General features: G+C 33.5%; 1 protein-coding gene across 4 annotated transcripts in view; it reads left to right on the top strand.

Moving 5' to 3' along the window:
• The window catches only part of TTC37 (tetratricopeptide repeat domain 37), an 82,738-nt gene that overhangs the window by 40,188 nt on the left and 19,251 nt on the right, over window positions 1–23,299 (top strand). For all 4 annotated transcript variants that reach the window (XM_034656522.1, XM_034656521.1, XM_034656524.1 and 1 more), the window contains 13 exons: window positions 670–744; window positions 1,380–1,521; window positions 4,149–4,242; window positions 6,504–6,581; window positions 9,234–9,358; window positions 10,342–10,465; window positions 11,244–11,462; window positions 12,477–12,549; window positions 14,231–14,284; window positions 14,474–14,585; window positions 17,667–17,795; window positions 20,907–21,028; window positions 22,691–22,849. In XM_034656522.1, coding sequence (XP_034512413.1) covers window positions 670–744; window positions 1,380–1,521; window positions 4,149–4,242; window positions 6,504–6,581; window positions 9,234–9,358; window positions 10,342–10,465; window positions 11,244–11,462; window positions 12,477–12,549; window positions 14,231–14,284; window positions 14,474–14,585; window positions 17,667–17,795; window positions 20,907–21,028; window positions 22,691–22,849 — 1,506 coding nt within the window. The remainder of the gene's footprint in view (window positions 1–669; window positions 745–1,379; window positions 1,522–4,148; window positions 4,243–6,503; window positions 6,582–9,233; window positions 9,359–10,341; window positions 10,466–11,243; window positions 11,463–12,476; window positions 12,550–14,230; window positions 14,285–14,473; window positions 14,586–17,666; window positions 17,796–20,906; window positions 21,029–22,690; window positions 22,850–23,299) is intronic.

The following is a 23,299-nucleotide window of genomic DNA, read 5'->3' as shown; positions in this document are numbered from 1 at the left end:
ATAATTTATTTCAGACATTAACTGGTAGATTTAATTAAACTGGTAACAGTAAAAGTGAGACCTAATATTTTTTAAATAGTATTAATAATGATAACTTAAAAAAACATGATTTTTTATAAAAGATAGATGAGTTTGAAAGTAATCTGACCTTATCTCGTAGTCTATAAAGTTAAAGGCATATAGGTATGTTATTTAAAATTCTGGGGCACTTAAAAAAATAAATATGTTGAAACTCTGTCCCAGGTCTGTGGAAACTAGAAATCTAGGGTTAAGGACCTCCTTCTTTAAAAAAAGCTTATCTAGGTGAATCTGAGGTGATCCTATGATTAAGAACCCTACTGCAGACAAATACCAGTATGAATGGATCAAGGGTGAAAGGGAAGGGAGAAGATAGTGCAGCTTCATCAGTGTTCTGAGGAATTTTTATGTGGATTATTCCACCACTGCCTGGTTGCAGATGGAATTCTGAAAGCATTTGCCAGTTTAAGGGCCAATTTAACAAGTCATTCTGGTCCTCTGAGCCGTGGGAATAGAGTAGCCAAGATTTAAAAAGAAATTAGCTCTGCTTTTAAGCATAGCTAGTATACCTTTGATTCTTCCAAATAGTTTCATTTATTATTGTTATTATTCCTTTTAAACACATTAAGAACCTCTTTTTTCCTTTTATAGGCTCTTATTGCAGAGACAGTTGGAAGTTATGACACTATGGATCTTTTCAGGCACACTACAGAACTCAGTATGCATGTAAGGATTTGGCCATTCTGAGGATTCATTAATGAATAAAGCATTATCGTTGTTGAGAAAATGGATATAAGTGGTATCAGATGTTAATAACCGCAGTTTTCTCTACTCTTTATTCTGTCTTAGAAACAGATAAGCTGTCTTTAAAGAACTTCTCATTTTCATCTTCTATTATCTTTCAAAAGCTGATGAAGAAATGACATGGATTTTAATAGATGTAGTAGTCATGCAGAATTGAAACTGAGACTCTAGGAAAAAATCAACAAGAGATAAGGACTAGACTTGGTTGACATTTCTTGGTTATTTATGAAAGTGTTTTAGAACCCTTTTGATTGGTAATTATTAGTTTTATCTGTAAGAGTGGTGCTGAGAAGAAGGAAATCAACCCATTGGGTGACGCTCTGTTTTCTGCACTTCATTTAAATCCCATTTGATTCTTCCACTTAGGGTTGGAGCAAGTAATTTAAATGTGCTCTGAGCTGTGTTGAATCATAGTGACTCTTTATTTAGAAGACACTTAGCAGATGACTTAAAGAAGACTAAGATGTGATATTTGCTGTATTAAAGTCTACTGTTTATAATTTTTATTGGTATATTTATTACCCTATGTTTACTTGTTAACCTTGTCTTTTTTATAGACTGAGGGAGCAATAGGTTATGCTTACTGGGTCTGTACAACATTGCAAGATAAAAGCAACAGAGATACAGAGCTATACCGATACAACATTGTTCAGATGAATGCTATTCCAGCAGCACAAGTTGTTTTGAGTAAATACATAGGTAAGGTGTTCAGTATTTGAATAACTATTGACACAATTTAGTTTTTAAAATTATTTAATTCCAAATTAAATATTAGTGTTCCTTAAGACATGAATTTGCTTTTTTTTCTCCCAGTGGCCAAGCAGTCTCCATTTCAAATTATAGTAATGACTTTTGAAGAGTGATGAAAATTGCCCTTACCTAATGCTTTCAGTAGAACTGATTTTCATGTAGTAGTGGAAAGCATTTTGGAGCCTAATGGGCCTGAGTTGCTGCAGTTCCATCTCTGCCATTTATTTCTCTGCAGTCTTAGGCCAAGTATTTTACTTCTCTTAACTTCTATTAGCCTTATAAAGTAGAGATAATAATTGCTAGTTGGTAAACATGTGAAAATTAAATGAAATAATCTGCATTAAATTCCAAAACTAGTGTGTTTAACCTCCATCTGATTTTTCTTCAGTATACTGGAAAAATATGTTTAGGTTTAGGAAAAGGACAGAATGGTGAGGTTTCATTAACCTTCTATTGTAATAATTTCCTTTCTTCCTTAATAAAACTACGAATTTTATTGCCAGTTTAATCTTGCCATTTGCAGCAACATGGATGGAGCTTCAGAGTATAATGCTAAATGAAATAAGTCAAGTAGAGACAAGTAGAGCCAAATAAGTCAAAAGAGAAAGACAAATACTGTGTGATTTTACTCAAATGTGGAATTTAAGAAACAAAACAAATGAACAAGATTAAAAAGCAAAAGAGGTGACAAACCAAGAAGCAGACTCTTAATTAACTACAGAGAATAAACTGATGGTTACCAAAGGGGAGTTGGGTGGGGGAATGGGTGAAACAGGTGATGGGGATTAAGGAGGGCATGTGTGATGAGGGGTGAGAGGTGGAAAACCACCAGTGACTTTTAATCTTTACTCCACCTCTTAGTAGCTATGATGAAACCTTGGGCATATTAACAAATTGAATTAGTTTTCTCATCTGTAATACAAGAATGAAAGTATGTATTGCTTTGAGTTTAAATGGGATGATTTGTACAAAATGTAGGCAGAGTACCTGGCATACCCTAGATGCTCAAGAAATGTTAGTTTCACTAGTCTTTTATTTATCCCTTGGCGAAATTGTAAAAAAGAAGCAAGAAGTTTAAGCAGGCGCAGGGACAGTTGAATATTATGAAGAATCAGATAAACTGAAAAGCAGAAGAGAAAATTTCCCATCACAGGTATGGAGAGGATTGTAATATTCTTTCTGCATTGAGCCTGGAATACTTGAGCAGAAGGCAGTTTGTTTACAAGCATCAGCACTTCAGCGCACTACGTGTTAGGCAGTATTCCAAAATGAATGACTTGAAAGACTATCTAGAGCCTCTGTGAGAGTGCGTGGATCAGAAATTTTACTGTTAAGTTTCCATAAGAATGGGTAACATTCATGAAGGATTTACACAGAGAGGTAAATCTTTAGCTTTCTACAAAATTCAGATACCTAGAACAATGAACACAATTCCCTGACGATTATGCATAGCCTAGTTTTTTACCCTGTAGTGGAGCCATATCATATACTCATTTAAATTCAACTATATGTGGTTTGCCATAAATGAATGAATGAACAAATGAATAAGTAAGAAAGAGAGGACAGAAGGAAAGAGGTGAAAAGAGAGGGGGATCAGAGAGAATGCAGGCAGTCTCTTTGTCTTGCTGACAGTTTGCCTCAGAGTGAGTGTGCTTGGAAGGCATGAATCTCTTCTTAGTTTGTCTCAGGTTTGGTGTCCCTCTCTTTTGTGACTTCAGGATTTTTCAAGAATAATTTTGTGTGATTTTCACTTTGTGCTCTAACTTTAGAGCCTACCCATCACATAAATTGTGATTGCGCTGTACTTTGTTAAACAATTTAAAGGATTTGAAAGCTTATTTCCCAATACTACTTTTAAGTAAATCAGATGTGTTTCTCTGTGTGTTAGTATACACATGATGTTTTTTTTTTTTTTTTTTAAAGATTTTATTTATTTATTCAACAGAGATAGAGACAGCCAGTGAGAGAGGGAACACAAGCAGGGGGAGTGGGAGAGGAAGAAGCAGGCTCATAGGGGAGGAGCCTGATGTGGGGCTCGATCCCGTAATGCCGGGATCACGCCCTGAGCCGAAGGCAGATGCTTAACCGCTGTGCCACCCAGGCGCCCCACATGATGTTTTTTGACACTAAAATTTCAAAATACTGCATTGAAAGCGTCCAAGTCATCGTGGGTTTTTAGTGTACAGTACTGAGTTTATTTTTTTTTTTAAACACATAGAAATTGGAAGAGAACCACCAAGAAAATTGCAGGAAAGATTAAGTGACTAGTCAAAGAACTGAATTTCCTTATAAATCTTATGACTACTGTTAACATGAGCTACAATTTCAAATTATTGCACCTTTGGGGATAAAAATGTTTAGACTTTAAGATGTAACTGGAAACAATAAATAATTATAAAACATTCAAAAATTTAGAAGTTATAAAGTGATTACAAGTATTTTATAGTCAAGATAAATATCAGACTATTCTTAACAATGCCAGTGATCTTAGGAGATAATCTGGTATTTAAGATACTGAAAATAAAACTGACACGACAGCATGCACTTGTAAAAAAAAGATATTTTTGGATTTTCAGAAAGAATTCAGAATTATGCTCCAGCTTTCACAATGTTGGGTTACTTAAATGAACATCTGCAACTGAAAAAGGAAGCCGCAGATGCATACCAAAGGTAAACTCTACATTTAATTAAAAGTGGTCCTTATTTATTAGTTGGCCTTTTTTTATTTAGTCTCAGTTCATAAGGAAGGTAATAAATGCTTTGATTCCTTTCCTGATTACTTATCATCTATTATTACATACTGGAAGATGAAAAGACCCAGTTTTAAATTTTCAGCTATATTTGGGTTTCTGTTGCTCAATCCAAAATGAAACACACTGTTACCAATAATGTCAAGGTCTTCACTTATCAGAAATTTACATTTAAGCAAAGACCTGCTTTCAAATGCTAACTCTACTTTAAGTGATCTTGGGCTAAGTTTCCTTATGTAAATAATTAAGATAATGCTCAGCTCATAACACTGCTATAAAATCTCTCAGATTTTGTTTTAGAAAAATCTTTCACTTTAGACTTTGTCTAGCTTTATTAAAAAAACACTTAGATTCATTCAGAGAAGAAATGAGAACATTATGATATATTTGTTTGAATTTAAGATCTATATTTTATTCAATAGTTTTGAACCGCTTTGTGCCAAGCATTGTCCTTGTCACTGGCAATTTAGCAGTGAAAGAAAACAGACGCAGGCTCCATTCTCATGGAGCTCCTATTCTAGTGGTGGGGAGACATATGATAAGCTTATAAACATCTGTGGTGGTAATAATTGCTAAGAAACAAAATCAAAATGGGGTAAAGGGCCAGGGAATATTCAGGCAGGTAGTGAATTTGAGACAGGTTGAAGAGTGCGAGGTTTCCTAAGGAGGCAGTTGAGGCTTGGCCTGAATGAAGTGAGGCCGTAAGCCATTTGGTTAAGAGGCAAGAGCTTTCAGGCAGAAGGAACAGCAAGAGCAAGCGCTCTAACACAGGAGTGGACTTGGTGTGTTGAAGAAACAGGGACAGAGTACTCGAATGAAACAACCAACCAGGAGTGGGTAGGAGGTGAAATCAACTTGAAGGTTTATTCTTTGCAAATGAATTGATTGGTAAATAAGAAAATGTCTACTAATGTCGTGAATACTAGGTGAAAAGTTTAAAGTCCTGATTCCATGTATCATTGCCCTAAATCTAAAAAGTACTTAGAAGAAGCCTTGTCCTATAAAAAATAATTGAGGTGCCCGAAATGCTTTGCCATGTCCTTTTATGGATCTCTTGGTAGTTCAAAGGAGTCATCACTAGATGGTACTGGAGGCTACATAATCAAGAAGGCATTTTTCCAGGTGTATGTGGAGGTTTATAAAAAACCACAAGTCTGTTTCTTTCAGTGTCACAATAAGCTTACCTGTAAAGAAACTGTAGAAATATGGTAGAATACAACAGTGAGCAGGATTTTTAAACAAAGAAGACTAGACAGCTTTACAGTGCTTACTTTTTTTTTATACATGTTATAATCACAAACGTGAGTCTAACACTAGTAGTTAAACATTTAACTTAAGATAGCAACTCTACAGTCATGTGGATATGCACTATCTTCCTTGACTGATCACTGCTCTTGTTTTCTGCCTTAGACAACTGTTTGAGGCTTAAAACCACAAATTAGGTATAAATCTAACCATTATAGTTTTTAATATACTAATACTGTCTTTTAGATTGCTTTGGCAAATTTTTTTCGTGTAACATCATAGATATTAAAAACTTTCCTTGGATATTTCTCCCTAGATAATCCTTTTTAAACAGAAAAGAAAAGTAAAAACAAAAATCTTGCTAAACATCCAACTCCTGTTAGTTGTTAAGACATTTTTCGCCTGTCCAAAGGGGACTGAACACAAGATACAAATAAGGCCTTTAGGGACTCCTTATGATTCTTTTCTTAACTAAATACTGCTTTAATCTATTTCTCTTTGTAACAGGTAAGGACACATGAAAGCACTCAATTTCCTGACTTCCTAACTCAAACTACTGGTATATAAATATTTTTAAGATTGTTTGCTATATACTTGAGATAATGTCAAAACTTAAAATAGTGACACCATTGTTTCCCATATTTAGATTAAGGGTTTTTTTGGAATATTTAAAACTCAAGTATGATAAATGATTTCACTTAGTAAGAGATCACTTTATTAAAGTAATTTTCCTGATAGTCTAAAATCTAAACATTAAGTGCTTTTGTTTTACCAACTTGTTGCAAACAAGTTGTTATGTGAACAAGTTGTTATGACAGCATTAAAGAATTAGCATTAAATGAAGAAAACAAAAATCTGTAGATTCTGTTAAAGAAGAAGAGTAAAAGAATGCTGTTGCACATAGGTAACTTAAAATGCCTTGTCCTTCTTTTTAAGGGCAATGTTATTGTTACAGAGTGCGGAAGACCAAGATACTTACAATGTTACAGTAAGAAATTATGGCAGATTGTTATGGTAAGCATATTTTTTCCCATTAATTCTGTGACTTTACTAGATTTTTCTGGTGAAAGCTATTGGACTAGTGAGGTGGTGATGAATTTCCAGAGTAGTGGGGCATATATAGATGAGTAGGCTAATAATCTCCCAAGGATACGTAATTCCCTCAATACTGGGCTTTGTTAATAGTTTCCTGTTCCTGTACTGATACCTCGGGCCACTGTGCATTAGCGAGAAGCAGTTTTAGAACTGATGGTTGTGGACTGTACAAGAGAACATTTCAAAGAGAGGCACTTACTGTCTATTGTAATAGAACTCTAGTTAATTGGAAGAGGAATTGGATTTATTCTGATTTGTTTGCTGTGTTTATACTTAACATGGGGAATGGCCACTAAGGATCCAGAAATCCTTTAGAAATAGTACAAAAGATTTTTTGTGTATGTGCATTTTGGGATGGAGGGAGAGCCATATAGCTTTCTTCAGATTCTCAAAGACTTTTGACTTCAAAAAGAGTTAAAAAAAGGAAAAAAAAAAGATTAATACCCAATTATTTTAAAGATTAGAATTAGGTCTGGAGAACAGAAGTATTATGGGAGGAAGGTTTTTGGCTCAAATTAGGGAGGTGTTCCTCAAGCTGAAAACTGCCCCCAAATTGAATGGTCCAGTTTGAAACACATTGTTAAAACTGTAGTTTGATATTTTGGGATTAGTGCCTGCATCTGTTAAAGAGGTACATAGTAGAGATCTGAGGTAGCCAGTTATTTTCTTTTATACCCATGTAACTGAATCATATTCATAGACAGGAAAATATTATTGTTCTGACTGCTTTTCCCTCCAGTTCTTTTAAATTGCTGTGTTTAGGAGTCCATAGTTTTGTCATTTCTAAGATTTTGTTGTAGGAGAAGATAGATTGTAAGAAATTCTGTTATAGTATCTGTTTGTTTTTAGTTTTGGTTTCATATAATGTAAATAGTTTATTTTGTATTTTTATTTTTATTTTTTTTAGGGACAGGGGAGGGCAGAGGCAGAGGGAGAGGGCGAGTCTTAAGCAGGCTCCGTGCTTAGCACAGAGCCCGACATGGGGCTCAATCTCACAACCCTGAAATCATGACCTGAGCCAAAATCAAGAGTTGGATGCTTAACTGACTAAGCCTCCCAGGTGCCCCATCATATAATGTAAATATTTTAGAAAAAAATCTGTATCTTCTATTGAAAATAGATCATGTCTTTTTAAATGTTTTTATTATGAAATATACTAAACATGGAAAATGCAGTAAGTAGTATACAGCATAATTTAATGAATAGTCACTGCTCAAATATAACAGACTTTAAAATTGTCCATTGTCTTCAGGGTTTTTTTCCAAAGAAAAAGTTACAAATAAAATAAAGCCCCTCCTTTGTGCCCTTCCTAGTTCTATTCTATTCTCTACAAAAGTAACACTTCTTTGAAGATAATATTTATTAAAAAAAACACACACACAACTTTTAGTATATGTATGTATTTTAATATATGTATTATATATTTAATATACGTATGTATGTGTATTTAATATATGTGTGTATGAAAGCCCTCTTCACTAAAATATTTATCAAAATTTGAGTTTTTTTGACTTTAAAAACCATAAAATTTTTTTTATTTTTAAGATTTTTCACCTTTATGAGACTAATTTTAGAGTCAAAGACTGCCTGTATTTTTAGATTTCACACCACCCCCAAAATTAAAAGGATTTTCTGAAAAGATTTCCAATAACACATTAAATATAGAGTTTCTGATTATAGTGATGGATATGAAAAATAAGAACCTCAAGGACACAGTGCATCCTTTCCAGGTGATGGCAGCTTCTCTTCATTTTTAAATAAGCAAAACAATTATGTTTTTGTTATTAAAAAGTATTGTACCTTAGGGGTGCCTGGGTGGCTCATTTGGCTAAGCATCTGACTCTTGATTTCAGCTCAGGTCATGATCTCAGGATTCTGAGATTGAGTGCTCTGTGGGGCTCCTTGGGGAGTGTGGAGCTGGCTCAAGATTCTTTCTCCCTCTCCCCTCTTTCTCCCAACCTGTCACCCCCCGGCTCATGGGCCACATGCTCTCTCCAAAAAATAAAATAAACTTTAAAAAAGTGTTGTACTGTAGTATCATATGTAACAATTTTTACTTTTCTTACTATTAAATACAGAAAAGATAATCTGTAGTGCTGTCTGTGGAATTTAGGTTATCTTTATACTGTCCAAAAAAAGGGTATGCAGGTAAACAGTTTATACAAAGGCTAGGTTTGATTTTAACTAGGTATTTTGTGCTTGTTAAGCTTGTCAGAGATACTAGAACCACACTCATAGAGCAATATTCAACCAATATATTAAGAGTGAAGAGTTTGGTAAAAAGTCAACTTGAAATTATTTTTATACCTTGGGATTTTAGTTCAAGTTTGTTAATAAGAAAGACACTTTGTAGAACTAATCATTTTCACATGTAATTTAAAGGAAAGTGTGAAGTTAAATTGCCCCAGTACATCTTATTTGAAATAAATTATATGCCTTCTATTTTAATATGTCTTTTCTAAAGTATGTGAAGGTATTAAAAGAAACTTGGTATAATAATCTGTCTGTATTCTTATGATATAAGCCAAAATTGTTTTTCATATTGAAAGTAAGTTATGTTTTGCTTCTTAGTTCCATTGGTGAATATGATAAAGCTATCCAGGCTTTTAAGTCAACACCCCTTGAAGAGTTGGAAGACCTAATAGGTTTTGCATTGGCTTTATTTATGAAAGGTCTGTATAAAGATAGCAGCAAAGGTGAGTATGAAGCTAAAGGACACATCTTACTTTTTCCAGGACTGAGTGGAATTTAATCACAACAAGATTACATACAGAAAGATGGAACATTGAAATGGGAGTAGAGGTTGCAGTTGTTTATTAAAATCCAACCAGGAGTCAGGAATGATATTAGGTATTTTTTTATCTGTTCCCTCCTTTAGTACATTATTATGTGAATAGTCCTTATAGCAGTGTTATGAGCTGAGCGTTATCTTAATTATTTACATAAGGAAACTTAGCCCAAGATCACTTAAAGTAGAGTTAGCATTTAAAAGCAGGTCTTTGCTTAAATGTAAATTTCTGATAAGTGAAGACCTTGACTTATTGGTAATAGTGTGTTTCATTTTCTCCAAAAATTGAGTACATTTTCATATATATATATATATATATATATAAAGCTCACTATAAGTGTCTACAGCTTGATGGAGTGACAGGTATGCACATGGAAATTTCCATGGAATCAATGGCTGCAGGCCTTCACGTCCCTTGAAGGCTTCCCTATAGTTGGGGCACCTGGGTGGCTCAGTCGTTAAGCATCTGCCTTGGGCTCAGGGCATGATCCCAGCGTTCTGGGATCGAGCCCCACTGGGAACCTGCTTCTTCCTCTCCCACTCCCTCTGCTTGTGTTCCCTCTCTCGCTGGCTGTCTCTCTCTCTCTGTCAAATAAATAAATAAAATCTTTAAAAAAAGAAAAAAGACTTCCCTGTAGATTCGGAAGGTAGAAGTTTGGGAATGTCTCATAATCATAATGATATCCCCAGGATCACCTCGGACCAGCTAAACCAAGTTAGATTATTTAATATAGTGGACTATTTTTTTTCCGTCCACTTGAAAATAAGGAAACAATAAGATATAATTTTATTTAGACCTTTTAAAAAAATAGGTTTAGAAAGGGAGAAATTTCACTGTCAATCACGGTTGTATTTATATTGTTTTGTTTTTGTTTCCAACTCTGGTAACAGCCTATGAGAGAGCCTTGTCGATTGTTGAATCAGAGCAGGATAAAGCCCATGTCTTGACAGCTCTGGCGATAACGGAGTATAAACAAGGAAAAATGGATGTAGCCAAGACATTGCTATTTAAATGGTATGTATAGTTGACATCAACACTTAACATGACCAGATACTTAAACATTGGATTAAAAATTGGAATGATGTAAAATCAAGTTTTTAATGTTGTAGGAACTTTTTGGTGAACAAGAGGGATTGGACTGACCTGGTTGTGAACTGACAGTCATAGGTGGAGCTAGAGATCGTGACTTAATTCTTAGTTCTGGATCCATCCAGTCCTTCAAAACCATCCTGTACTCTGTGTGTATTATTTACTTGTTTAAAAGAGTAGTTGATCACCTGATCTAATAGGATCTTAAAATTTTAATGAAGGGAGTTCTAACTGGCACATTTTTTGGCCTCTTTGGTCCCCAAAGAGACTTTTTCCTCTTTATTTTTCTAGTTAACTTGATAAAGTTCATTTAAAATTAAAGCTTTAAAAACTATACCCGTATAACTTGTAACTATTTCTATGTTTTTGAAATCAATTAGTAAAATAACAGCCTACGATATCTGTGGTTATTTATGTGGTTATATGGTTATTTTTCTAAAACCCAGACCCCAAAACACTATTTATAGTTGTTTATAAAACTTAGGTATAATGAACAGAAAAGAAAGGCCCTTGGTATTTTGAACTGCTTTAGACATTTAGGGAAATTGCTGTCCCTGGAAGCCAAGGAATCTGTTTTAGATTTATCTTAAAGCTGGGCTTAGTTTGGTGAATCTTTAAGTAAATTGCTTTTTTACTAAATGTTAAATATGTTTTAATAGTTACAGACTACTGTACTATGGCTAATAGACAAAAATATTTACAGCTCTATCTTAAAGGAACCAACCACAGAAAGCCTTCAAGCCCTGTGTGCTCTGGGATTGACAATGCAGGATGCTACACTGTCAAAAGCAGCACTTAATGAATTACTGAAGCACATCAAACAGAAAGATGATTATCCCAAGTGCCTTCTTACTTCAGCGATTTATGCACTGCAGGGCCGCAGTGTGGCAGTGCAGAGACAAGCATCTAAAGCTGTTCACAGGTAAATTCTGTGGTTGTAAACTTGGAGTAATTACACTTGATGACCTAATCTTTGACATTTAGACCGACTAAGAATATAAAATTAGTGAAGCATATATTTTTGTAAAACAGAATGTAGTTTTATGAAATTGCACTTAGGACCAGGTAGCTGACTATATACATTATTTCATCTATAAAGATTTTTTAAAAAATTCAGTTGATAAGGAGAAAGTGAACAAAAATTTTGCACTTATTCAGTAAGTTAAGGCCTGGATCTCATTTTAAGTTTGGTGAATCTTTAAGTTTGGTGTAATCATTTGATACAATCATTTTAATACAGAAGTCCTTACTTATTCTCAAGTTAGTGATATGGTCCATTTGTTATTTGATACTGTCCGGCATGATGGTTTTAGGAATTTTTGGCCACTCAAACATTCACTAATGTCATCAAAATTTAGAAAATAGAAAGCTCTTATTACTAGCAATAATGGTTATTTGTTTTATTTTCTTTTTTTAAGATTTACTCATTTTAGAGAGAGAGAATGCGTGCATGCGTGAATGGTGGGAGGGGCAGTGGGAGAGAAGCTCAAGCAGACTCTGTGCTGAGCGTTGAGCCCCATGCAGGGTTCAGTCCTACAACCCAAAGATCATGAAGCAAGCCAAAACCAACTCAGCCGCTCAGACACCCCAGCAGTACAGTGTTCTAAATGAAGTTTATCTTCCTTTCACAATTTTCATCTCTGTCTTTTCCTTGAACACAACATATTAAATTTCCTTTGCTTTTCTTAATGGCTTTGTAATTACCATATTGCTGATTTTTCCTTCTTATTTTCATAAGGACTCTTGGTGTATATAGAAGATATGTTTTCTGGAAATTAAGGCACTTTCGTTCACAGGTAGACTGTTAATATGAACTTGTTTTAGGTGTCTACAAGATTTTGCACTTAGGTACTAAATAAAATGTTCGTTGCTTTTACTTTTTGTGATTTAAAGTGACTCCCATCTCTAAGTCTTTTGCTTTTGATGATCTCTGTAGTAACCCAGCTGATCCTGCTCTTTGGTCTTTGTTGTCCCGAGTAGTCACTCAGTATACTCACCGAAGTGCAAAGGTGAGTAATGTTCTAAATTCTGGCAAAAAGATAAAATAACATGTGATATAGTAAGTAATATAATTTTTAGAATATTGACATTATCATTCTGGGAAATAACTAATACAGCAGAGGAGTTCTGTTAATCAACCAGATTTTCCATTAGTCATTCGATAAGTAAGTAGTACATTGAGTTTCTTCCATGTACTATTGTACTGTTCTGGGTGTTATGAAAGATACAAAGAAGTAGGTGGACTTTTTTTTTTAATACATACAGATTATGTTAATGGCTATGTGGTTAGGTTATGTTTATAATGTTGCCATTTAAGAAGAATTAACTGTTGTGTTTTTTGAATCCCAAAAGATAGTTTTATCTAAAAGCTCTTTAAAGATAAGAAAATAAGAACTAGAACATCGCTAATGTCTAAAATCTAAAAATATGAATCTCAACATGAAGTCATTGATGTTCTATAAAAGGGATTATATGTTATATTTTAGTTCATAATAGCTAGATATTTTTAGGGGTCTATGAAATATTTTGTTAATTTCTTTGGTTACTATGTCCTTTCATAGTTGCTTAATTAGTGGGTAAACATAATGGTAGTAGCTAATATGTTTTGAATACTTACTGTGTCTAAGACTTATTACGTCTTAAGTCTGTGTGGGTCTGATTTTATTTGTTATTCCTACTGGTTTTTGCACATGGTAGTTCGAAGAACCTAGAAGAGCATCATTGTTAAATACTAGAATGAAGTATTTATTATGTGCCAGCTATTGTATATGTTTTGTCATTTAATCTCAACAACCACATGAAGTAGCTGCAATTCATGTCCATTTTGTAGAGGACACTTGAGACATAGAGAATAAATAGCAATAGTGCAAAACTACAGTTAGTATTTGTGGTGATGGGTCATTCCAGATCTAACCCCTGACCCCTCCCTCTATTCTGCTATGTTTTCTGTTTTCTTTTTAATCCATCTTTTATTTGTTTTATAGTGACATATTTTTAAAGATCATTTTTAGCATTCATTATATGCTAAATATGATGTGTAAAACATTTCTGATACAATTCCAGTACAAAATTAGGAGAACCATATACTTCTGAATTAAAATCATTCCCATAATTCACTTTCTTACCCAGGTAAAATGTCTAACTGAATTTAAAAATTAAGGATTTCAAATTGACTTTGCAAAAACTATGATGTATATATTTTTCTCATTTTTACTTTTGAGTTGATTATTGAAGCATTGATTTGCCTCAAGGTCCTCTGACTGTTCATTTTACTAGGAACTACAGAAATTTTTAAAACACTATATTTTCATGGAGTAAAACCATGTTAATCCTAAAATAAGTTTTGGGATTCTGTTTCTCTTTCAGTCTTTCTTTCACATTCTTTTATATTGTTAGGAAATATGTACTTGTGTTTGGTGTAAAATTGTGTGACTTTTGCACCGTTAATGAGTATTTTAAAAGAGCAGAGTTGAAATGATTGTAGTAGAAAAGATTTTTTTATAAAAATACTAAACTTAAAAGAAGTACTAAACTTGTCTCTTAAAGCAGTAATCATTTGATACTTCAGGAGTTTGGAAGTTGTGAATGTGATAAAACTGAACTTTTCAAATATTTAGTGGAAAGATTTTTATCAGTGTTTATTTTTATTTGTGAAAATTTATGCATTTATCTAAATATTTTCTATTATAGGGAGGTGCTGTAGCAGGAAATGTGGCTCATATTTTGGACTCAAATCATGGAAAGGTTAGTTTTCTTCAGTACAAAGGAAATGTCCTACTTGTTAAATAAGATTATTGATGAAACAACAAAATAATTTTTCTTCCTAGGTTTAGGAAGTCACATCATACCCGACATAGTCCTATTATTAGTCAATTTGAAAGTCATGGAGCTATAAGGATAACTGGTTAACACTCTTCTTTTTCTTTTATGCAGAAGGCGTTACTGTATACTGCAGTAAATCAGTTAGCTATGGGAAGCAGTTCAGCAGAAACTGAAAACAATATTGCACTGAAGACCATTCAGAAAGCAGCTCTTCTTTCTCCAGGTGAATATAATATAATCCATTTCATTAATTCAGATTCTTTTGGTCTTACATTTGTGGCCTATAGGTAAAAAGTTTGCATTTCATGAAATAAGGGAATTTTAAGAAAATATTCTAAGCTTTTGCATTTTATTTGATTATCTTGCTTTTGACTGCTGATAAAGAGATAATCAATTCTTGAAGCAGACTGAAAGGAATATCTGCATAAAGATACTTTATTACTCTTTATTGAAACTCTGAATTGTGTGTTTTCAAGAAGTAGTTTTATTTTTGTTTTTCATCATCTGGTTTAATGAGGTTTACCTATAGCTACTAAATTACTTAATGAACATATTTAGTTATTTTAGTTATTTTTATGGGTAGTTAGCTCCTTAAAGAGTGGAGATAAATCTTCCAGGGTAACTGTTAGAATGTCAAGGTGGTCGCCTCACCTGAGTTAGGTGATTGATCACTGAGGAACTGCCTATGACCACATGACTATACTTCCATTATCATTGCTAGAGGACTGGAATACCTATCAGTGTGTATTTTTACATAATGGTATTTTTAATGTGAGATAGAGAATTAAATACTTTTTTTCCCTGCACAGCACTTCAAACATTTGTTAAATCATAAAACTTTTGCTTTTGCCTAGGGACTGTTAGGAAGCAAATTGTACAAAGTAAGTCCAGTGGTATCTTCACAATAAATTGTAAAGATCCTAACTAAACCACAAAATAGTTAATAATTAAACAAACCAACATCTTGTTGTTTATCCTTTGTTTCATTTATGTAATAGAACAATAAAAGACCCTAAACATTTGGATTTGTCTTTGTTATACATTGGATAAGGTTTTGATTTTTAGAGGTTATTTCAAGAAAGTATTAGATAGAATTACTCTCAAGGATTTTTACCATGGATCTAGAATGATAAAAGATCTATTATCTTTTGATTGCATGAGTGGCGTAAACTTTAGAAAGGTGAGATTGCCCAGGCAAGGTCTTCTGTAATGATCTTCTTGTTTTCCCATGTTATCTGGAGAAATACATAGTCAAGGAATTAGAGTCATCACATTAAGCTGCTTAAAACAGGGACTGAGTAATGAAGATGAGTGCCTGTTTGAGACTTGTTTTTGGAGTCCAGTGAAAGTAGATATAATTGTAGTTATGTGTAGTAGCTATATACCTAATCCTTGTAGATCTTTATCCTTTGTAGAACTATATCAAAGTATAGTTTTGATAGGTGGTATTCAAAGGAGTCTTTTCAGAAATTTAAATATAATTCCAAGAATTTAGAATTAAATAAAAAAATCCGGTTTCTGCTAGGTTAGTGCTTCTGTAATATTAAAAGGTATTTTTAGCAAATTATATTTAAAAAGTTTTAGGTTCATAGTATATACATATATTATCACTTGGTTTCTTAGGGAATTTGAGTTGCTGATTATTTATGGAAGAGTTAATGAAAGCAGCAATTCTTTTGAATTGTGACAGAAGAAATTACTGCCATGTAATATCCTTTTCCTCTCCTGAAATTAAAACTATACTCTAAGATCCCTGAAGGAGTTCTTCACTTAATCTTAGAAATAAGTTAATATTCAGAAATTGAGTCCACTTCATTTGGAATTTTGGGTTTTGGCCTGATGACACCTGAGCCATCATCTAGTTCACTTGCCTTGTTTTATAGAAAAATGAGTCCTTGAGGGAAAGCTGGCACACATTTAACTAGTGGCATTGTTAGAACTAAAACCCAGATCTAAGACTTAGTCACGTGTCCTTCATTATACAATAATCAGATCTTATGAATTCTAAGGAATGGTTCCCATTTCCTTATTCTGGAATTTGATTATGTCTTTTGTTATTTAAAATAAAGTAGTCATTGTCTTGGGTAGAAATTATTTTATAATATGGAGATATGCATTTAATTTTTTTGTAAAAATTTTTTATCTGCCTAGGATTTCTAATGATTCCTGTACTATTAGCAGTAATACTGATCTTCTGTAAGTGAAATAGATATACATTTCAGGCATTTCATATGGGATATATATTGGATGGAACAGTTAGATAAGAAAAAATATAAAACTTAAGCTAAAATTTTTGTTTAAATGACTATATTGTTAACTAGCTCCCCTGTGGAATTTTAAAATTATTTGTCTTTCTGTTTGTTTGTTTGTTTGGGGGTTTTGGGGAAGATTTTATTTTTAAGTAATCTCTACACCCAGTGTGGGGCTCAGACTCCCAATATTGAGATCAAGAGTTGCATGCTCTACCAACAGAGCCATCCAGGGGCCCCAAAATTATTTGTTTTTTTAAGCATAACAGGACTAAGATAGTGATCATGCAAATATTAACCTGTAAAATATGACTTAAAAAAGACCAAAAAATAAAAACTCTTCTAAGTTCTAAATTCTTTTTCACCTTCTTTTCACAACTACCTTTTTTTAAAAGAGGCATCTATATATGCATTATCTTTATTATTACCGCCTCAGTCCATTGCTCCCCCTCTCCTCTGAAGCTGCTGTCAAGGTGTGAAGGAAAGAAGGAATGATCAAATCAATGAAGGGATATATAATCCTAGAATTGCTTCACTCGGAATGATAAAATGACTTTCATGCTTGGCTGTTAGAACATAGGTAAATGGAGTTGTCTTGAGCTTTTCCGTTGGCTCGAACTTTTCTTAAAAACTGAGAAATAGTATTATCTTGCTTTTCTTATGACTGAACCTTTAATACAGGGTTTGAGTGATGACCATAAGTGTCTCTTTGAGACTTGCCTTTGGTGTCCAGTGAAAGTGAATATAATCAACTTTTCCACAGTAGCGCAGTACTCTAGGCAACTGAGCTAAGCAGCCATGGAAGAGTTTAATAGGATATTTTTCATCTTCTGCTGTATTTTGAAAAAAAGGCAAATCTTGAAAGATGAATATAGTAATGTGTCTTCTGAAAAGAAGTATAAATTCATTTCCTTTAAGAAAATGGATTTTTTCTAGAGATATATTTTATTTTTAATTTAATTTTTTGGTATTTATAAACTCTGAGTTTCATTTTTTATAGGTTTTCAGCAATATGTTGATATTAACAAGCCTTCTAACTATATTCCTTTGTTCAGGTGATCCTGCTGTCTGGGCTGGGCTAATGGCAGCCTGTCATGCTGATGACAAACTGGCTCTAGTGAACAACACTCAGCCAAAGAGAATGGATTTGTACTTGGCACTGTTGTCTGCTGTTTCTGCTTCAAGTAAGTTTAAAAAAAACATTTTATACATAATGAATTCAGGGTAAAGTACTCAGAAGGATATTGCAAAAGGGTGGTGGGCACAATTAGCCCTCCACTAAAGGCTGAATAATCTCATCTGACAAAACAAGCCTTGAAAAGATGAAATCATTTTCTAGAGGCTTAACTGCATACAGAACAAAGCTCAAGAACGTTACAGGAATACAAAAAGTTCAGCATTCAACAAGGTAAAATTTACAATGTCTGGTGTCCAGTTAAAACTTAATAGGCATGCAAAAAGGTAGAAAAAGTACCGCCCATAGTGAGATAAATCAATCAGTAGAAACAGATCCACAGATGACATGGTAGAAATCTCTTTAAATTGTAATTGACTCTTTAAAGCACATATTATGACAATAGCACAAAGAACAGGAGGGGAAGCAGAAATATTCTGTTGTAAAATGTTTATACTGTGAAGTGGTATAATATTACTTAAAGGTAGACTGTGGCAGGTTAAAGATGAATACTTTAAAATGTTAAGTAGATACTAAATAAAGTTATAGCTAATAAGCCACCAGGTAGATACAAGGAAATCATAAAAAATAATTCAAAGAAGAGGAAAAGGGAACAAAGACTTAGATAAGACAAATAGAAAACAAGTAACACATTAGAGTTAAACCCAGCCATATCAATAGTCAAGTTAAATGGTCTAAAAACCCCAGTTAAAAGAGAGAAACTGTCAGATTGAATAAAAAAGCAAGAGCCAACTATACACTGCCTGAAAGAAACAGATGAAATATAAATTTATATTTAAAGACAAAAATAGCCTAAAAAGTAAAAGGTTGGAAGAAGATAAACCATGCCAACACTAATCAAAAGAAAGTTGGAATGGTAATACTAATTTCAGACAAATTGGATTTCAGAGCAAAGGATATTGCCGGTGATAAGGAAGGTCATTTCAATGGAATCAGTTCATCGAGAGGACATAATAGTGCTAAGCATTTAGGCACTAAGTAACAGATCTTCAAAACATATAAAATCTGCATTGTATTTTACAATCAAATAGGTAGAAAAAAAGAAACTTGTGAAAAAAATGTATGAAGCAAAAACTTACAGAATTGAAAGGAGAGACAGACAAATCCACAATTATGTAGTTAGAGGTTCAGTACTCTTCTTTTGGTAATTGACAAAACAATTGAACTAAAAAGTCGGTAAAGATATAATAAAGACTTGAACAACACTGTCAACTAAATTGACCTAATTGACACTTATGGAATACTTCTAATAATAGCATTGTCAAGTGCACACAGAACATCTACCTACCTATCTTATGGCCCATAAAAAATTCTAAATAAATTTAAAAGACTTCAAATCATATATAAAGCGTATTGTCTTAATGCAATAGAATTAAGTTAAAAACCAATAACAGAAAAATATCTGGAAAATTCACAAATATTTAAAAACTAAATAACATACTTCTAAATAATCCAGTTTAAAGAATAAGCCAAAAGGGAAGTTAGAAAATATTTAAACCGTTTGAATGAGAAGGAAAAAAACATTTCAAAGTTCTACAATGTAGAACAATGTAGACATTGGGAAATAAGGAAGCCTTCAAATCAGTGATCTCAGCTTCTCTGTAAGAATGAGAAAAGGGAAGAGGAGCTTATACTCAAAGTAAGCAGAAGAAAAGAAGTAATAAATAATAACGATCAGTGAAATAGGAAACAAAATCAACAAAAGTGAAAACTAGTTTTTTGAGAAGATCCACAGAAGTTTATAAGCCTCTAGCCAGACATCAGAAATGATAGAGGGTGCGTCACTATAGCTATTTAAAGGCTAGTCAGAGGACTTTGTGAGCAAGTTGACACCTTTAAATTTGGCAATTTAGATGAAATGGACAAATTCCTTAAAAGACACAAAGCTCACTTAAGAAGAAAATAAACTGAACAGCTTTGTATCCGTTAAAGACACTGAAGTTATAGTTAAAAATCTTCCCACAAAGTAAACTCCAGGACCAGATGGCTTCATTGATGAATTCTCCCAAACATTTAAGGAAGAGATAATACCAGTTCTATATGAACCCTTCCCGAAAATAGAAAAGTTGGTGGTTCTTCCTCTGTGTGGCCAGCATTACCCTGTCACCAAAAGCAGGCAAAGACTAACAAGAATACTGTGGAACTACAAATGCAGGAATTCATAATAAACTGTAGCAATTCAAATCCAACAACGCATAAAAAAGATAACAATATATCATGATCAAGTGGGGTTTATCCTAGGAGTATAGTCGCTTTACACTGGAAATGTAATTTACCATGTTTATAGTTGTAAAAGTGCTAGACAAAGGGTCTATACTTTATGATTCCATTTATGTGAAATTTGAGAGAATGCAAACTGATCCATTGTGTCTGAAAATAATTAGCAGTTGCCTGCAGACAGACAGTAAGAGGAGAGGTATGTGGGGGGCAGAAGTGATTACAAAGGGGTAGGGTGAAACTCTTTATGATGATGCATACGTTCATTATCTTGATTGTAGTGATGGTTCATAGATATATGCTCATGTCAAAAGTCTTCAGATTGTACAGTTTGAATAGGTGCATATGTGCAATTTATCATATATCAGTTATAGCACAGTAAATATTTAATTTTTTTCAGTGAATTATTTTTAGTTTTACTGTAGATAAAGTGATTTTTTTTTAAAGATTTTATTTATTTGACAGAGATAGAGACAGCCAGCGAGAGAGGGAACACAAGCAGGGGGAGTGGGAGAGGAAGAAGCAGGCTCATACCGGAGGAGCCTGATGTGGGGCTCGATCCCATAAGGCCGGGATCACGCCCTGAGCCGAAGGCAGACACTTAACGACTGTGCCACCCAGGCGCCCCATAAAGTGATTTTTTTATGTAAATCACAGGTCTATAAAGTTTTAAGTTATTTGTCCACAAATATTCCTACCGTGAAACTTTTCAGAAACCTGGCACGTACTAAGATAGTCTATGGTATTCCTGTAATACATGAAAGTTTTAAAAATTATATATGCCTGTTAAGTCTAATTGTAATACTTCTTTAGCAACTAATTACTCCTCTGAGAACATGTTATAAATTGCAGAAGAAAGTAACACTGACATTTTTGTTAACAGTTAAAGACAAAGAATTCCTTAAGGATTATAACCAATCTCTTGAAAAGTGGTCTCTCTCCCAAGCTGTCACTGGTCTAATAGACACAGGAAGAATATCTGAAGCTGAAGCCCTCTGCACAAAGGTATTATTATCAAATGGAGCACTGAGATTTATGGATTCTTATCTTACTTAGAAGATAACATTAAACATGGAATGCATGTTATTTAAAGCACTTGTGGTGGTGGTGATGACACCACCCAACATTTACTAGTACTTCCTGTAAGCCAGTCAGCACATTTGGCAATTTGTATTTGAACTTCTCAAGAATATATGACATAAATACTTACTATTATTCCCTTTTTATAAGTGGATAAGCTAAGGCTTAGAGAAGGTAAGTAATTTACACTAGAGTTCACAGCTAGAAAATGATTGAGTTGCCATTTGAACTCACATTTTGTCTGACTCTAGGACTCAAGGACTTCGTAGGTCTTTGTTGGGGGGGTACCATTATGGAGGACGTCTTTTCCTTTGATTTCTGCTTACTGCCTTCAGAATGGTATATTTTCTGGCATCTCTGTATTTTTCTAAAGCTCTGAACCATAGAAAGACAATGAGGAGTAAGTGGGTGACTGAAGCTACGTTTTGCATACCTGGATTATAGGCTTTGTGCATAAATCCTTAGCACCTTGCCTAACACATAGTAGGGGCTCAATAAATATGTATTGAATGAGTGAATCAGTTTCATAAACCTACTCAGAAATAATTGAAAGAATAATACGAGTTTTAAACATCACTTTTTCTGAAAACATCTTTTTTCATAAATACTTAACCAGATTGAGATTGTATTTTCTTTCTAGAAATTTTTTTGGGGGGCAGGAGGGCGGGCAGAGATGAATTTTACAGAGAAAGAAGAATGGGTCTTCGAAGATACCTTTGGTGTTTGAATTCTCTGAAAAGCAGAATAGTAAATTTTCTCTTTTATTGAAGAATTCCATCTAAATTCAGGACAGATTAGTATTATGCAGTGAGTGTTTAATAAGCAACTGACAGTTGCCACGCTCTCTCTATGACATAGTAAGGGATACTTTTATGAATCGTATCATTTTTTGTTCCAATCTCTTAGAAGAAAGCAATCACATATATTTAAGACTATGACTTAATTTAAAAAATAAAGATGTATATTTTTGAGGGACAAGCAATAAAGAAGGAAATGTTTAAAACAGTGGAAGTCTTGTTTAGAGAAGTTTCTTAAATTTCATATATATAGGGAAGGAGGTACATATACATATATGATTCTATGTGCGTGTTTGTGTATAAATAATGGCTTAGGGAAATGGGAATAAGAGTCATTTCTCTTACAGTGTTTAGTAAGTCTATGCCTAGAGAAGGACATCTAATGAATATCTTTGTGAAGAGATTGAAAAAGGAAAAAAAACTATAGCTCTTCTTGTCTAGTTTCTTCCAATGAGGAATAGTGTTAGCCCTCACTGTTAATTTTATGTATTTTTAATTCACTTATTTACATTCAGAACTTAAGTTTTTCAGGATATCACCTAAGAATAAAACAAGTCAAAAGACAAACTAAATCTAAAATAAATGACTTAAAAACGACAGTAATAGCATTATCAATTTTAATTTAAATGTGAAGTTTGATGTTCTTAAGATGTTCATTGTTTTATTTATTTTACTTTTGCAGTTCTTAATTTTTTTCAGATTTTTTTTTTCCAACATGGAGAATAGCTTAATTGCCACTTAACATTCAAGAATCTATCTGATGTATTTCTATTTGGGGTTTAATTTTTAGAATTTAAAAAGTAACCCTGATCAGCCAGCTGTTATCTTACTTTTGAGACAAGTTCAGTGTAAACCACTCCTGGAGTCACAAAGCCCTCTCCCAGACGCTGTACTTGAAGAGCTGCAAAAAGCAGTCATGTCCAACTCAGCCTCTGTTCCAGCTTGGCAGGTAAATTTTCTCCTTTCATACATGAGTCCTGAATTAGAATGCTTCATGATACTGGATGAAAACAGGGGTTAAGCTCCATTTTGTTGTCTTGCCTTTAAACTCACCATATATCATTTTCAAGATTTAGAGTATGCTGTATTGTGATTGGGAAGACTAAGGAAGTTTAATACTAATTTAGGATCTGCTGCTACGCTGCTTCAAAGCTTTTTAAATTGTTGATTATAAATTTCCTCGATTTAAAACAATGTTGAGAATACTGTCTTTTACATGGTGTTGATGTGAGAGAGCTAAAGTGTTTCGAACATTTTGTCATGATGTTAACTCTACCTTTAGAGAGAATCATTGTAGTTTTTCTTTAGCTACAATGGAGGTAACTCATGGATTTTAATGATTACTTAATGTTTTTTGAGACAGTTATGGATATCTGAATCAACAGAATGTCCTTTTAAC

Source organism: Ailuropoda melanoleuca, chromosome 3 (genome assembly GCF_002007445.2).
Source record: "Ailuropoda melanoleuca isolate Jingjing chromosome 3, ASM200744v2, whole genome shotgun sequence".
Lineage (NCBI taxonomy): Eukaryota > Metazoa > Chordata > Mammalia > Carnivora > Ursidae > Ailuropoda > Ailuropoda melanoleuca.
Note: the sequence above shows the minus strand (reverse complement) of the source record. Positions and strands in the feature narration are given on the sequence as shown.